General features: G+C 40.3%; 2 protein-coding genes across 2 annotated transcripts; one reads left to right on the forward strand and one right to left on the reverse strand.

The window, feature by feature from the left end:
• Nucleotides 1-3,568: 3,568 nt before the first annotated feature.
• crybb1 (crystallin, beta B1) lies at nucleotides 3,569-7,449 on the reverse strand. The gene is made up of 6 exons (XM_085280626.1): nucleotides 7,297-7,449; nucleotides 6,793-6,936; nucleotides 5,974-6,092; nucleotides 5,672-5,804; nucleotides 5,050-5,192; nucleotides 3,569-3,960 (listed from the first exon to the last, which is right to left on the reverse strand). The coding sequence occupies exons 2-6, from the start codon at nucleotides 6,913-6,915 to the stop codon at nucleotides 3,783-3,785; spliced, it is 696 nt and encodes a 231-aa protein (XP_085136752.1). The 5' UTR covers nucleotides 6,916-6,936; nucleotides 7,297-7,449; the 3' UTR covers nucleotides 3,569-3,782.
• A 4,821-nt stretch (nucleotides 7,450-12,270) lies between these two features.
• Nucleotides 12,271-14,471, forward strand: cryba4 (crystallin, beta A4). The gene is made up of 6 exons (XM_085280624.1): nucleotides 12,271-12,380; nucleotides 12,981-13,024; nucleotides 13,378-13,496; nucleotides 13,657-13,798; nucleotides 13,942-14,084; nucleotides 14,232-14,471. Exons 2-6 carry the CDS (start codon nucleotides 12,986-12,988, stop codon nucleotides 14,377-14,379), a joined length of 591 nt encoding a protein of 196 aa, XP_085136750.1. The 5' UTR covers nucleotides 12,271-12,380; nucleotides 12,981-12,985; the 3' UTR covers nucleotides 14,380-14,471.
• The last annotated feature ends 2,008 nt before the right edge of the window (nucleotides 14,472-16,479 follow it).

Below are 16,479 nucleotides of genomic sequence, written 5' to 3' on the forward strand. Positions count from 1 at the left end.
CATCCTGCACTGACTCAGACAGAACCTAATTTCATCAAAGCCACTACAGCAGCACTACAGTCTTCCAGTTTAACGAGACAGTCTGTTTGGAAAGGTCCTAAAATGCAGCCTTATAATGAGGATGAAGACAGTGAACATTCCCTAAGAACTTTTGAAAGGATTCCAAGTGGATGTCAGTAGCCACTGGAAGACTGCCATGTGCTCCCCTTCTCACTGGTGAGGCATGAGCTGCTTTTGTAGCCATAGACATTGGTCAGATTATGGATTATGTAAAGGTCAAGAAAGCTGTCCTTGAAAAATTTCAAATACGTACGGAGACTTACAGACTCAGATTTCACTCCACTAGGCTGGAGGGTAGTGAGGCACCTAAAGAGTTGAAAACAGACATGAGAGATCTGTATGACAAGTGGATAGTTCCAAAAGAAAGGTGAAAGAGGACCTCACAGCACAAGCATACTCCCAATGTATTATAAGACTGTGCTGTCAAGGAGTCAAACAATGGGAGACCACACCATTGTAGAAACACAAAAAAACACAAAAAGATGTTCAAAGCACCACCTTGGTAGCCTGATATCACACAGATGCTGTCAACTGAGCTCTGTAGAATGGGCAATCATAATGAAGCAGTTCATTTCAAGCTGCTCTTCACACAGCTTTTGCTTTTAGCTACAAGAAGACACCAAATATAGGACTATGTTGACGAGCTTCAAGTAATGAACCCTTTTTCAATACATGCTTCAGAAAGCTTCATTTGGGCCATGACTACTCAGTCACATGGTGCTTTATATTTTATATGTTGCAGATTTAACTCATTTGTAGGGATGGGAAGGTTGAAACAGACGTTTCGATACTGTATCGAGCTTCAGAAGCACAGAGGTTTTGAAACACTGCTCCGAAGTGTGATTCAAAACATGTGACCACTTTACCCCAGTTTCAACTGGGGCATACCTGCTGCTTCTAGGCATTGCCAGGTGCAAGGATTCCCTTTTTCCTTTTTATTTACCAGAGTCTTTTGAACTGGGCCTTGTAATCACTGAATTAATGCAAACCGCAGTTTGTTTTACGTAGCAAAAAATCTGCATTAAGCCTCCAGAAGTTGCATTAAAATATGGAGATTTCAGATTACAGATATACTAGACTGATTAAATCATACAACTTGCTGAAGGCTAACAGCAGCGGTCCGATTTTACATTGAAGTGATACTTTCAACAAACACGTGGGAGTCTAAAGGGTGATATTGCGTGTTACACCATATTAATTTTAAAGCTTTTGTAACAATTTTTAAATTGAAACTGTATTCTGCTGTGTGCACCCAACCACAAAGCAGAATACAGCCATTGTAAGCAGGGAAAAAGTAATGATAATTTCTATATAAAGTACCTATGAGCGATTGGATGTGATCGTTATGTCCAGTATGGCGGACAGCTCTTAAGCGACATGCACATGACATCATGTGCAAAACCTCTATAACAGCATGGTACGTTGACTGCACAGAGAACCACAAGAAATCCCTCAAACGAGTAACAAGAACTGCTGAAAGATATAATTGGACTCCCTCTGCCCTCACTGGGTGTTCTTTTCATGACCGGCTGCCTCTGCAAACAATATTGTTCAGGACACATTCTGGGAACTAATTTGATTTTACCGTTCACCAGGTTGCAAAACAGTTTTATTTGCCCAGTATCATTACAAAACTGAACTTTTGTGTAAATAGATCTGTGTGAATGTGGGTGCTGATGTAAAGGACGCACAAGACAATTTCGTTGTGCTGCAGTTTTTATCACACTGTGCAATGACAGTAAAGGTGATTCTGACTCTGAAAGTCAGTGCAAGCTATTTTGTAAACCCATTGCTTTATTTACTATGAAGAATATCTTCTAGTTACTTTATTTTTAATTATCCGTATTCCTGGTATTAATTTGTGTAAAATTCAATTACCACTTCTTCTATACTGCATTTATATTTATTCTTGTATTTTAAGATTAGAGAATAAACTGAATACTGTCGAGTCTTTTTTTAAAAATTTAAAAAGCCATGCCAATAAAAGAAATCTAAAAATAGTGCAACTATATAACAGGACTAGAGATGGCATGATACCACTTTTTTATGTCCGATATCGATACCGATATCATAAATCTGGATATCGGCCGATACCGATATGAATCCGATATAGTGTTTTTTAATCAATAAAACAGTTTTTTTTAATATCTTGCTGCATTTTGTATAAGTTCATACTCAAGTTTAAAAACAAACAAACACTAAAGCTATTCTGTTATACCTGTATGCAAAAAATACACTGCACCCAAAATATTTCATAGTTCAGCAATACTAATCAATCTAATAAACTTAAACCTTCTCCATCCTCCCTATTCTGGTATTTTAAAGAGTAAGCAACCTAACTAATAGGGTTGCAAACTCCCAGCAAAAAAAAAAAAAAAAAAAAAATAGGGAACCACCCCCCACCTCATGATGCTTAATCGACATAATCAACTTTAATTTGATGCAGGGTGAAAAAATGCACAGTTATTATTTTTCAAGAATAATTAAATAGATTCAACATATTTCTTCAACAGAATTGCAGACTGCACAGATGGTACCTTCCCAAAGGAAAAAGTACTACAGCTTACTAGACTTAATAGTTACTATATACAGTAATGGACTTCTATACATTTTTACATCAGATTAAAACTTTGGGTGTAATAATAATTATCAGATAATTATTTATTAAAAGCTAGATATTTTAAATGAGAATAAGAAAGAAAAGTATGTCTTTGTGCCCCCCTTTTCCCTGTTAATGCCCTATTGGCCCACCTGGCTAAACTTTGCTAGATCCGCCCCTGCACAGTTACCAGCTGTCAGCTGCCTAGAAAAGGATCCTGGTGTAGAAAGTAATATTAAATAAATTCTAACAACAGATTATCAAGCTGTTGTTCAGCCGCTGGTTTCCTCTTTCTGGCGCGAAGTGGGCGATAAACAAAGAAGAGAGATGGACTAACGACAGAAAAGCCGATCAGCTGATCATTAATCAGTTTCATGTTGGATTGAAGTAGCAGCAGGAGAGGGAGGGGAGAGAAGAGGCAGTTGCTCCATATATCGGTTGTTAAGCTTAAAGCTGGAATGCTTTACGAACATTCAGAGATGAACTTACACACTTGCTTTACTTCTCTCTGGGATAACTTCCTCCGAGATAAAATGCCAGGCTCCAAATGCTCAACCAGACCGCTGACAGGTCTTGCAGGCCACAGCTGCTCTATCGCGTGACATACTGCTCCAACGTGCTACTGTTATGAGCCGAGTTACGCCATGTCGCAAGTTTTGTGAGCTGCTTTTGTGATATTTAATGGATCGGATTACATTTTTTATTTCTCTCCGATATCCGATCCAGTAATTTAGGTCAGTATCGGACCGATACCGATACGTAATATCGGATGGTCCATCTCCAAACAGGACCCTCAATTGCAGTGTTAAATCTAGCATATCAAAATTGCCTACGCTTCATATATTTCTGTTACAACATCATCCGAACATTTTTCTGAAAAATGAATAAAGATAGTATAGGCAGGAAGGGTTAGGTTTTTCTCAACATGTTTATTTTTAGCACCATAAAAAGTCACTTAATGTTGTCCAGTGTGTTTGCTCTCATTCTGTCTTTCCTCTGGGATGGAGCGATGATGTGGAGATAAAGGAAAGCACTGGAGACTGGAGAAAGGGCTTGTTTGGAGAGATAAAAAGCTGAGAGGGCTGCATGGCTGCAACAGCACCGGGCAGCCAGCAGATGTCATTCACTTGCTGGCGGAGGTGAAGGTGAAGCATCCTCTCTGGTGGAACTGCATGTCCCTGATGCGGCGCATGGACTGGATCTGGGGCTGGAAGGCGCAGAAGTCATTGTAGTGTCTGTAGTCACCGCACTCAAACAGGTACTGGTAGCCTCTGTATCCAGGGTACTGGTAACCCACCCACCTGAGAGAGACATGATAAGGTAAAGGTCATGGTTGTGTGTTTATTATAGGATGTCCATGTAGTGTACTACTGGCTGATATCCATACAAATAAAATAAAAAAAGGTATATGACATTATAGGGTTATGATAGAGAATATAAGATATAATATAATAGAGAATAAGACCGTTATAATGCTAAGTCCTAAGAAGTTTAATGTTTACTGTTGAAGTTCTTGTGGTGAAAAGATTCTACTGATCACCTAGGAGACACCAGAAGTGAATTAGGAGGTCTGGAGGACATTGGAGATACCAAGTCTTAATGAGGTTTTCTGATGAGTCCATAAGGGAGTTCTAGAAATGCTTAAGTTAAGGGTTAAGTGGACATTTAGGAGCTTGAAGAGTTCGGTTAAGGAGGTTCAGTTAGTCGTCAGTGAGGTTCCTGGTTCTCCTTCCATGGATCTCTTAAATGATTCTGAGTTTCTTTTTAGGAGAACCTGGGGTTCTTTTACAACGTTTTAGTTGTCTGACAGAATGTTCTGGAAGTCCTTCAAGGGGTTGCAGTGGTAACTAGGAGATTCTGAGTTCCCCTGAAGTGGATTTATGGGAGCATTACCAACTCCAATAATGAAGAATTAGATTTGTGAATGTTCTGGTCAGGATGGCATTTATCTAATCCAGAGTGTAAAGGCTTTCAAGGTGTATGATAAAGGCACTGAAGCTGTTCTGGAGGCTTTCGGTCAGCAATACAAATGAACAGATTTGTATTGGTGACCTAGAGGACATAATGAAATGAAGCAAATTTTCTGGCTAAAAAAAGATTTGTAGACAAAAGGACAAGCCTTTTAATGACATCTCATCCCACTTGTTATTTGTAGTATAATCCAACAAGTCTGTGGAATCCTCTTAGGTGTGTCTGAAACCATGTTGGCAGTCCATTTTATATATGGAAAATGTACTTTTTACTATAGTAATATGACGTACTACAAAATTGACTTCCACAGTGTGTTCACAGGCCTTAACACAGGCCTGCATGTTGATGATATTTGTGATACTCTGCTAATTTGTGTTTTGTTTTGTGAGAGAGCACAAGTACTAAACGTGTCTACTCACGCTCCTCCTGGCACCCTCACGCTGCCCACTCTGTCGCAGAAGCCATGCGCCCAGAGTGTGGGCACATCGTCCTCCTGGATCTCCATCTTGTTGCCCTTGAAGTCAGAGAGCTCATACAGGCAGATCTTGTGCTCCATGCTGTCCTGCAGGTAGGAAAGGAAGAATAAAATGTAGTCTCTATACAACATACATTACATGTGCATTCTCTGCTTTTTCATTGATTGCATTTTGTAAGAAATTGTCTGTGGGTGGCAATGTTGAACTGCTTCCATGAGCAGTTAGTGGAATCCATGAATGGATTTTGTGCTAAATTAGGGGCCAAAGCCTACTAATGTCGTGCTAATGATGTGATATGCTATAGTATCAGCATGTGAAAAATATTGTTGATTTTTTTTCTTTAGGAACTGTGTTGATAGTCACTTAACCTTTTCAGTGCTTTTTCAAGCATATATGTCAAACTTTTTCCTGGTTCCAGTTCGTCATATTTGCTGATTTGCTGCTTTTCTTTGCTGTAAGTTTAGCTCTGGACTGTTAGTCAGTCAAAACGTAGGGTCTGAGAATTTAGAATCACTATATTCTCCCATTTTATGAAAAAACAAACGAAGAAAACAGCTCATTTTACCATTCGGATGGGCCTGAGGGACATGAGGCAGTCGCTGCGGTAGGAGTTGCTCCAGGTATCCCAGCGAGGATACTCTCCCTTCTCCAGGATGAACATCTCCCCACGGAAGTTAGTCTGCTCAAAGGCAACAAAGCTGGAGAACGGGGGACACCATGGACAGGATTGGGGGGGGCAAAAGGGTTAAGTGGGGAGGCACAGGAGAAGAATTGGAAGAAAGATAAAAGTGACATATACATGAATAGAGAAGATATGCAGGCAGCTGCTTAAATCAAGTGTGTGTGTGTGTGTGTGTATTCACTTACGGGCCACACTCCACAATGATACTACGCACTCTATCCATGCCACGGTCACACACGTTCATACACTCATTCTGGACCTCCATCATCCTGCCCTGGAAGTTCTCCTGGTCGAACAGCATGATCTGCACAGAGGACACATAGAGTCATAGCTGTTTCTTTACACTATGTTTATAGCTTTAGTTCATGTGGAAGGTTTAAAACAAATTTTGGATTTGGAATCATTTTTGGATGGAGCATGAAAAAAAAAGGCAACTTCTTAAACTGTAATTTCCCCTTTAAAGTCCTCAGCACTGACTGAACTTACTAATCACTTAGATTTCCAAAACAACCTTATACTTTAGAAACATGTCACTTTTAACGTGGCTACGTGTAAAATGATGCCAGTATTAAAGATTATGAGCTTACAAATATACATTATTTTTCACTAGACTATAGTATATGAGGTCATTTAATTTTTGCTCCATCTCAGAGACATTTCTTAAGCCCTGTGATGCGGTGGCTTTCACAGAAAGAGTCTAAAGTACATAGGTACTCACATCAGAAAGAATAGCCTCAATACATTTTGGATTTAAAAAAAAAGTACTGCTCAAAGCATCAGTATCTAAATTCAAAGTGGTTATTTTTGGTCTTTTAACCAAGTTTCTTGCTGTTCTTTATCATTCACCTCCATAGTATCTGAAATTCTAATGTCTAATTCAAACCTTCAGTAAATAAACATATAACTGCCCTGCTAGATGAAACACATGGGACAACATGCAGTCTACTTTCTTTGCCCTTTAGGAAAAAATAAAATGCACACATTCTGTCTCTGCAATGACTCACTCTGAAGGATCCCATGCCAGGCTCGCCAGTCTTGGTGGCCTTGCTGGAGGCAGCTGGAGCTGGGGCTCCCTTGTCCTTGGCATCAGTGCCCTGGCTGGAGGCGGACTTGGCAGTCTGAGACATGGTGAGGGGCTTCAGGAGAGTCTGGGTGAGAGATGGAGGAAGACAAGGGGTGAACAGAAATAGAGGTGTAAATTGAAGTGACAGGGTTTCAGAGGAGAAAGTGAAAGGGAAGGAGAAGTGAGGTTAAATGTGGCCCAGGCAAGGTGTCAACATAGACAGAGGGTTGGTAGGCAGAAGTGTTTGGAGGGTTTTGGACTAGTAGCACAAGTCTGAAGTTTATGTTGGAGGTTCATTTGGGTGTTGTTTTGGCCTTTCCCCGGGACGGTGGAGTTTAAGCTGGGAGCGGTGGGCAGGGAGTGGGCCCTGGCTCTGGATGTGTGGGTGTCCTACTGTACCATGATGGATGCTCTGGCCTGTATGTCTGCGTCTGTGTGTGCTTACCTGCGTCAGTATAGCTTGCAGTGCCGTATGAGGGAGGCTAGCTCGTGCTGGTCCCTTCAACGCTCAACCCAAGCTTTTATACTCTGGCAAAGGCCAAACGTAGAGGCTCACAGCACAATAGAAAACCTCTCGTCATCACTGTTGGCCTGGACCAAAGCCAGCAGGTCATCGCATAGCCTGGAAACACTGCTGGCCCCTCGGGCCTGCCTGTAAGCATTTTGCTGTCAAAGGAAACCACTGACACAGCATTCTTTGCTGTGTGTTGGGCTGGTAGGCCTGTGAGCTGTAGTCGCATGTAGAGTTGAGGAATGCAAAGGTCCACAGGACACAAAGAGGTAATCCACACTCTCTGTCACCTACACAGAAAAGGCACACACACAAATACAACATATTCTTTAACTCAGACTTTCTACTTTAACTCACCGCCATTTCTTGATTTTGGAGAATCACCACAACAGAAACAGACAGAAAACAAAAAAAAGGCAGTGATCTATTCGTTCATGTTGATCTTCTATGTGTTCTCCATACAAAGAATCAAACAGCATTTCAAATGAAGTGTTTTGGTTTTTTGGACATTTTGCTGTTTAAACATTATTAAACTTTGAGATAATTGAGTTACTGGAGATTCTCTTTCTCCCACTGACATTCAGGTTCACCAGAGCTGTTCCACTAAATGCTTTGGCACTGCACTAACACTTACTACTGATATCTACTTCTAGTTCTGGCTAGTGTTAGCCAACTACTTAACAGATGATAAACACATTCATATCGCAAAAGGATCTTTCCAATCAACATAAGGTTTGGCATCTGACATTTTCCAAAACCAGCATCCTGTTTGTTTAGCCAGATATTAAATCTTTAATTCTTGTACCAGAAACCAAAGACAATAAGACTTACCTTATATAGGTAAGGAAAGAGCCAGAACAGTTTTTGTTCTGTGCGCGCTGTTTCTGTAGCTTCTCATGTGTAACAAACACTCTGAATGTCCAGACATCTTCCTTTCTCTGTCACAGTTTCTCTCTGCAGTGTCCATGTTAAGATGTTTTTGTGGAGAACCTGCTGATAAATTTGGGCTTTGACAGCAATTTTACACTTTTATTATGAATCCAGTGCCCGTGTAAAGCAGGTGTTTGTCAAAGAGAGTATGGGCAGCATTTTTTAAGTTATTCTGTGGTATCGTGTTAAATCAACAGTAGAAATGTAAATCAATGCAATGGGATGAGCCAAGTAGGGTAGAAGCCTGGGTTTTACTAGCCTCACCCCAACCTTACGCTTTACATTTTGTCCATGAACTACAGTACTGTCATTACTGTAGGGGTGACCGTGGCTCAGGGGGTTGGGAATCGCATCTGTAACCGGAAGGTCGCCGGTTCGATCCCTGGGCTATCTGTGCTGGTCGTTGTGTCCTTGGACAAGACACTTTACCCTACCGCCTACTGGTGTTGGCCGATGGGGCCGATGGCGCGATATGGCAGCCTCGCTTCTGTCAGTCTGCCCCAGGGCGGCTGTGGCTACAACTGTAGCTGCCTCCACCAGTGTATGAATGTGAGAGTGAATGAATAGTGGTATTGTAAAGCGCTTTGGGTGCCTTGAAAAGCGCTATATAAATGCAATCCATTATTATTATTATTACAGCCGGTACATTTAAAAGATAAAGGGGGCATATGCAGCATGTTCACTTCCTTTAAATTTGCTGGGATAATATTGAGTAGTTCTTGACTGGTGGGTAATCTAGACAAAAAAGCACTGCCACACAGCCGTGCATGAGAATTCCTCCTGGTCATCTTCAGAGGTTGAATAAAGGTCATTGTTGGTGGTAATAATTATGGGATTATGGCGAATGGATTATGTGTGGATTATATCACTTCAGCTGAGATCATTTCCACGATGGAAGCAGGATTAAATTGCGTTTGATATGTGAACTAATCCTGCAGTGTAATCTGGGTGGCTTCCATGCTGTGATTATATTTGTTGTAATTTCTGCTGCCCTCTTGGTCAGGTCTTTCCTGAGAAAGGGATTTTTTAATCTTAGTCAGACTTTTTCCTGATATTTCAGAATGCTACACAGACATGGTTTCATTTGTAAGAAAGAAAAGTCACCAGCGTTTTTAGCAAAGTAACTGATAAAGACAACAGGAGACTGACATTAGTGAGTATTCAGACAGCAGGATGGAGTATGTGGAGTTTAGTTGAAATAAATGTGTTTGGGGTAATAAACGAACATGTCACTAAATGGACATGATCCTACTTGGTAGGGCTGACTTTAAACATGTTAGCATCAAATGGGAAAAATAATGTTAAAGACTTCACCAAAAGCAAGTGCATCTTTATAGATCCACAATGCAGAAGTTTCAAATGCAGAAGTAAGGAGCAGAAACTTTCACTACTTCAGGCTTGCTGTGTGTTATGGCACACACATGAAGCTTGAGTGAAATTCTAGTATTTTATTAGTCTCTTACTACTAACAGGTATGTGTACCTGTGTGTTACACCTGTACCTTTTGCCAGTGAAGCTGACAACATAGCATAGCACACTTTAATTTAAATATTGTAACCAAAGAGATTCGTTCCTTTAATAGTTAGAACAAATTATTGTGTGAGCGTTCCTCACTAATGATAGCTAATGTTAGTGCTGCTGACATCATTAGGAGGAAATAAAAGAGAGCAAGAGCTTATATCTGTGACTTCATTTTATGATGATAATGATTTTGATGATGATACTTGCGAGGTCTGAAGAAGATTAGATGAGTGGTTGTCACTGCTTTACACTTTTAGGCAGAAAACACACATGGCCTTTTAAATGCATTGACCACTGTCATTTTTATCTTCTGACACTGCCACAAAATGTCCTGCCAAATGAAAGGAACCTATTGATTTTGACCAGCCCTTGGCTCTTTCATTCTCTAATGTCCATTTTCTGATGACTGCCAGGGGTCTCAGGAGTCCTCCCCGGCTTTCTCAAGAAGAAAATATTTAGTCTGTCTTTCAGAGGGGTTCATCATTATCATGGCTGATTACACAATTCCCCTGGTAAGTGAACAGTGTCCTTCTAATGTAAGATGAATCCGATCAGTTTTTTTCTTGTGTTGTGTAGAAAAAAAAAATCTGATGAGGAAACCTGTTTGATATTTTTGAAATGTGACTCTTTTCAGGCAGGAAACATTTTGGTCTCTGTTCAAAAAGTTGATTCTGTTCATCTGGACGTAGTGTTTTCAGTGGGAAAAATGTTTTGTCACTCTTATAAGTGACTTCTTCATTCTCAACTGACTGCAGGGTTCCCCAACCTTAATGATCATGAAACTGACCTCACAGCCCATTGTTAGTCCATGGTGCTAGTTTCAGTTATTATACAAAAGCACTGTTTATAAGGATGGGGGAAAAAGTCACTTGGATGAGAGATGAAACATTTCCCCACTGATACATCCAGATGAACGGGATCAACTTTTTGGGATTTGCTGGATCTGGATGATTGAACGTTCATTGAGACTTTTGGTCTTTCTGAACTACAATTTCTGTTTTGATTTCAGAGAAATGAACTTTGATTAAGCAAGGCTTGTATATGAAGATCTGAGGCAGTGAATTATGTCTAAAAGTTTTAGATAAGCTGAAATTCCTTTAGGCTCACTGGAAATAAGGACGAGTGCCTCTGCGCTCCTGTTTACATGTGGTTGATTATGTAAGCACTTAAACACACACACACACACACACACACACACACACACACACACACACACACACACACACACACACTAACACACAAGTCCTAGCTAGTGTATTACACTACAGCATGCAGGTTAAACCTGTTTTTACTATTGAGGGCTTTTTTACATTTTTTCATTAAACTGTTGAACATTTCGTAAAAACAAGGCTTTGTTACTGTAATTATGAATATGACAAAAAAAAAAAAAACACACAAAGAAAGAGTGCTGCTATGATCTGTGTGATCAACCACGTATTCTTGCTAGAACACTTCAAATGATCAGATTTGAGATGTGGAGACGTGTTTCATGTTAGAAAGCATTCTGGTGTAAGTATTAGTGTTTGCCATAATTGGATGAAGGACTTCCTCTGCACTGGTTAGATTTCTCACTGCACACATTGGAAGCTTTCATAAGAATACTATCTGCACTGAAAATCTGCCTTGACACATGCATGACGTTGCTTTTTTTCTGTTTTTTTTTTCACCTGAAAGTGACATCAAAGCGACTGAGAACAGATTCCAAGTAATGATCTTGCAAATAAAAATCCTTTGTTACAACCGTTTTAAAAACTTGAGGTCTTTTGCCTTAAGACTTAGCTTTAGGCTAAATAAGCTATATATCAGACAGAGCCATCTAGTACTCTTCCTATTTTCTGACACTACATTGCAAAAAAAAAATCATATTTGGCGCAATTAGTGCTTTAACTCTGGTACCAACCTTTTTTAATAGATATAACAAATTAAGGTCTTTATGTCCCATACTAAAATCGGATCTTGCGATTCTCTTAACTTTTTTTCTGTTCTACTATTTTCAAACATATTGTGGAAAAAAAAACATCCTCTGAATCACCATCAACGCTTCACTGCTATTACCAACATGAGCAGGCATGCACACAGAGCTTATTCTGTCTGTGTTTGTTGGTCTCACATCATCAACAAATTCTAATGGTATGACAGGTCATTATTGTATTTGCAAATTTCACACATTTAATGGCAAAAATGAAGCACCAGTTAACTGAGAAAATGACTGGTCTTTACTTGCAGACATAAATTGAAATAAAGAGTTAAAGAGCTTCCAGCTCCAGCTTTTTTCTCTTCCCTCTCTGATGCCGTTGGCTCTCAGTATTTTCTCAGCTTGCACTCTATGTTTCATTTCTTATATTCCTGGTCTCTGTGTCCACTGCCCCCAGTGATAATGTGGTGTCTGCACTTCTGGCCCTCCATAGATTAACGATGCTTTTGTCAGGTGGGGACAAAGAAAAGCCCCTCCCTGCTGCTGAGCCGGGGCTTTCAGCATGGACCCCTGCCAGGGGAGGCTTTAAAAGGGTGGGGGCGTGTGGCTCCTCTCACTCTCACGGCAGGACAACCCAAGGGCATCAAGCAAGGTGAGTTCCTGTCCCTCGCCCAGCCGCCACAGCCATCCAGCACGGTCAGCCAGGGTACCACAGCCAGGGTATAGCATCCCCCATATTCACACATCCATATCTACTCCCACTCCAAACACACACCATCCAGGCTGAAATCACTGCACCCAGTGGCTGCGATGAACAGTGGTGATGATGGAACAATCTTAGAAATGGGCAGAAAAACTAGAAAGAGAGAGACAAAAGTTAGAGTAGCCAAATGAAGCCTGTGGCCTCTGTGACCCTCTTCTGTTTGGTATCCAAACTATAAATAGACACTGGTGCTTTCCATCTAGCAATTACAAGTTCAGGCTGCTTTCAGTATCCTGCCCATTATGTGTAAAGTACACACTGTACCTGCGACACAGACTTGTTTTTTCATAGGTCTGACAATAGAACCGATCTCCTGCTCTTCACTTTTTGGATTTCTGGTTCACACATCTGTCTTTACTGGTTAGCTTCTGGCTAGTTTCTGCATCAGAATAAAATGACTGCTTACCTCTCAGAGTGTGTGGCTTCCCTGTTGTCACTGCTGTCTATTCATTGTTAGCACTCGTGGATAAAATTCTTTCTTCCTTCCAGACAAGATGACTCACCATTGCACCAAGTTCTCCGGCCACTGGAAGGTGAGTCTGCAGATGGAAGAGCAGCTTTATTCATCAGCACCTTTGAATTTTCCCTCAGATGTGACCAGGAGCTGCTTGTTGTAAAACACCTCATACAGTTGAGCATCAGGGAGAGTGCCCAATGAAGTCACACCACATTAGGACGCTATAAAGACTTCATTGGGATTGGAATATCACACAGTTGTGCATTAGGGCTTGTTAAACGTGGTTTATCTCCCAGTTCAGAGTGATTAGCTTAGCTAATGTAGTTTTATATGTTTGAGGTGAGCTGCTGAAGTGATTTCAGACATCACACATCAAGTTTAAGTGGATGGTGTGTACAGCCATCAGCTGCATGTCCTTTTTCCCATTAGATCATTGTCTTCGATGAGGAATGCTTCCAGGGACGCCGCCATGAGTTCACCTCTGAGTGCTGCAATGTGATGGAGTTTGGCTTTGAGACCGTTCGCTCCCTCAGGGTGGAGAGTGGAGCGTGAGTAAACAGATATGTGCGCACAGATAGACATGCAGCAGAAAACCATCATTAAGTGACATACGGTTAACATGACAGGATGTTATTAACCTCTGTATAAGTGGATTTAAGGACTTTTGGGATGATGGAATAATCTCTTTTTTTCTATGCTTCCTTCCAGCTGGGTGGGTTATGAGCATGCCTCCTATCAGGGACAGCAGTTTGTCCTGGAGCGGGGAGAGTACCCCCAGCCTGATGCTTTTGGAGGTAGCAATGCCTATCACATTGAGAGACTGACCTCCTTCAGACCCATTGCCTGTGCTGTAAGTTATCTCTCAGCTTTTTTTTCCACTGAAAAACCTCCATTGTGAGCGAATGCTGCTGTGACGGACAAATCAATAATGTAGACTTGCCTGACCTGAAAAACTACTCAAATGTATTCTTTCTTTACCTCCCCCACCTCCAGAACCACAGAGAGTGTCGTATGACTATCTATGAGCGTGAGAACTTCCTGGGCCGTAAGGGTGAGCTCAGCGACGATTACCCCTCCCTCCAGGCCATGGGTTGGTGCAACAATGAAGTTGGCTCTCTAAGGATCCATTCTGGAGCGTGAGTGTCCCCAGCTGCTTATTTGCCTCCTTATTTCCCCCTCCTCATCCTCTCAGCAGTTCAAAAAATAACCCTACTCAGATTTTCACAATATGCTTTGCAACATTTCACAACATTTGCATTTCCACGTCTGTCAATTCTCAACAGATTTGTCTGCTACCAGTATCCTGGTTATCGTGGATACCAATATATCATGGAGTGCGATCGTCACTGTGGGGAGTACAAACACTTCAGGGAGTTTGGCTCTCACTGCCAGACCCCTCAGATCCAGTCCATCCGCCGTATTCAGCAGTAATAACTTACACCAAACCCTTTCGAGCATGTGACCCTTCACCTTTGACCCCTGCTGCTTGCCCGTGCTAAATAAACTGTTTTTCTTAAACCTTACTGACTTCCACCAGTGTATGTGCTTATCATATGGACATACTAAATCACTTATACATCACACACTTGTGTTTTCCTCTGAATTGCGATCACCTCTGTATAATTCACATGACGGTGTACAGAGGTTACCTGCTAATAAGGGTGAATGTGAGGAAAAAAATGTCATTTAGAACCAAGTCTTTAGCTTATTATGTAAGTGCTCGTTGTCAACCAGATTAATAAATGTGAACCAAACTGTAACAAATATTTGCAAGTCCTTTCACATATCTTTTTCTAAGATATGTGCTAATCAAACATTGCTGTCTTATTAAAGAAGAAGCTGCTTTCCTTTGTGACCGTGGGCAGCCCCGTGTGTTTGATTTGGCAGAATCCCCCCTTCCTGGCACAACTCCAGGGGGGATTTGTGTCCACTACACTATGGAGGGACAAATGCTGCTGTCTTATTATCTTTGATAATTCAATAATCAGTTTTGATAAGTCAGTAATCACTAATGGTAAGTATTCCAATGTTTGAAATATAGTTTTAAACTTAAATTCACGAAAGCTATCAAGGAACTATGAAGAAGAAACTGTTATGATTTTATGCTCAAAATGTGCTTTAAAGATTCATTTTCATTTAGAATAAAAGGCAACACCTCCCAGCACATGGGGGTGAAACACGGTCCTTTCAGCTGCTCTCAAAATTTCTATGTGGTTACCACAGCCCATTTAATTTATTCACCACATTTCAACACAAGAAAATTACACAACCTTCAGCCTATACATATGACATTGTGCAAAACTCAGAAATACAGTTGCATTTATTAGAATTATATAGCGAGGAAAATAAAATAAAACGCTGGGGCTTTTTCCCCTCTGTTTGGCTTCAGTCTCATACACCTTGTCATTGTTTGGAAACTCCCAAAGATGTTTCCACTGGGGACCTTGACCACAGTGCTGCTGGAATTCATGCAAAATTTGCTGAAATAAGCAAGACCCTCTAAAAAGAGGCCTCGATGGCAGCGTGACATTCCAAACATGTTGTATATAGTTTAGCATTAAGAGCGCCTTCCAACAGGAAAGGTGGTTGTCAAGTAAATGATAAAAAAAAGGAATCAAAAAAATCACAATGACATTAGTCTATACATTGAATAAATATGACAGTCATAGCCTGGTTTAAATTATATTTGAATTTAGCCATTTAAAAATGATTAAAATATCTGTTTTTAAAGTGATAAAGCCATTTTCTGATTCTTACCAAAAAAGGGGAAAAAAATCTCTTTTAAGATATAAATTGATAGATAATTGATAGTTGATTGATAATTGATAGATAATAAATAACGTTTCCTTCCTTTTTCCTTCAAGAATGTTTCCTTCTTGAAGGAAAAAGCTTTACTTTGGATTCTTCTGCCTCTTGTTCTGTTCTCAGCCAGGATGAGCCCACACTGCTTCAATAATGTTGACGTTGCTTTGAAATGTATGTGGATAAAAACCTAAACTACAAGGTGGTAGAAAGTATGACAACTGTAATTGATAATTTACTAGAATGTATAACAATTGAAATTTATAAGGAAAAAGAAAAAAATGTAATAATTAGCTGTATATATAGAACACCTGGCTCTAGTATTCAAGTATTTAATGACTTCATAGAGGAAATATTCTCTAAAACAAATCAAAAAGTTATGTTTATCTGTGGTGATTTTAATATTGACCTGTTGAATCCAAAAAAGCATAAAATGACCGACGAATTCCTAAACACTATGTACAGTTTGAGTTTACATCCTAAAATAACCAGGCCTAGCAGAATTACACCACATTGTGCCACCTTACTTGACAATATTTTCACTAACAATATGGAAAACAACATTGTGAGCGGAATATTAATTAATGACATCAGTGATCACCTACCAGTTTTTGCAGTTTATGACACTAATTATAAGAAAAATCAGCATGAAGAACAACTGAGATACAGACGTGTAAGGACAGAAGAAACTATGACTGCATTTAAGAACGATCTATTAAATCAGGACTG

The sequence above is a fragment of the Mchenga conophoros genome, linkage group LG7, assembly GCF_057382185.1.
Source record: "Mchenga conophoros isolate Kocher_MC1m ecotype Shallow Benthic linkage group LG7, M_conophoros_male_GT1.1, whole genome shotgun sequence".
NCBI lineage: Eukaryota > Metazoa > Chordata > Actinopteri > Cichliformes > Cichlidae > Mchenga > Mchenga conophoros.

Excerpts from the sequence above, each read along its gene's own strand:
- crybb1 (XM_085280626.1), bottom strand. The coding sequence starts at position 6,915 with ATGTCTCAGACTGCCAAGTCCGCCTCCAGCCAGGGCACTGATGCCAAG. Across the intron at positions 6,093-6,792 it reads CTGGCATGGGATCCTTCAGA|ATCATGCTGTTCGACCAGGA; the intron begins GTGAGTCATTGC and ends TCCTCTGTGCAG. Across the intron at positions 5,193-5,671 it reads CCCTCAGGCCCATCCGAATG|GACAGCATGGAGCACAAGAT; the intron begins GTAAAATGAGCT and ends TCCTACCTGCAG.
- cryba4 (XM_085280624.1), top strand. The coding sequence starts at position 12,986 with ATGACTCACCATTGCACCAAGTTCTCCGGCCACTGGAAG. Across the intron at positions 13,497-13,656 it reads CTCAGGGTGGAGAGTGGAGC|CTGGGTGGGTTATGAGCATG; the intron begins GTGAGTAAACAG and ends GCTTCCTTCCAG. Across the intron at positions 13,799-13,941 it reads TCAGACCCATTGCCTGTGCT|AACCACAGAGAGTGTCGTAT; the intron begins GTAAGTTATCTC and ends CCCCACCTCCAG.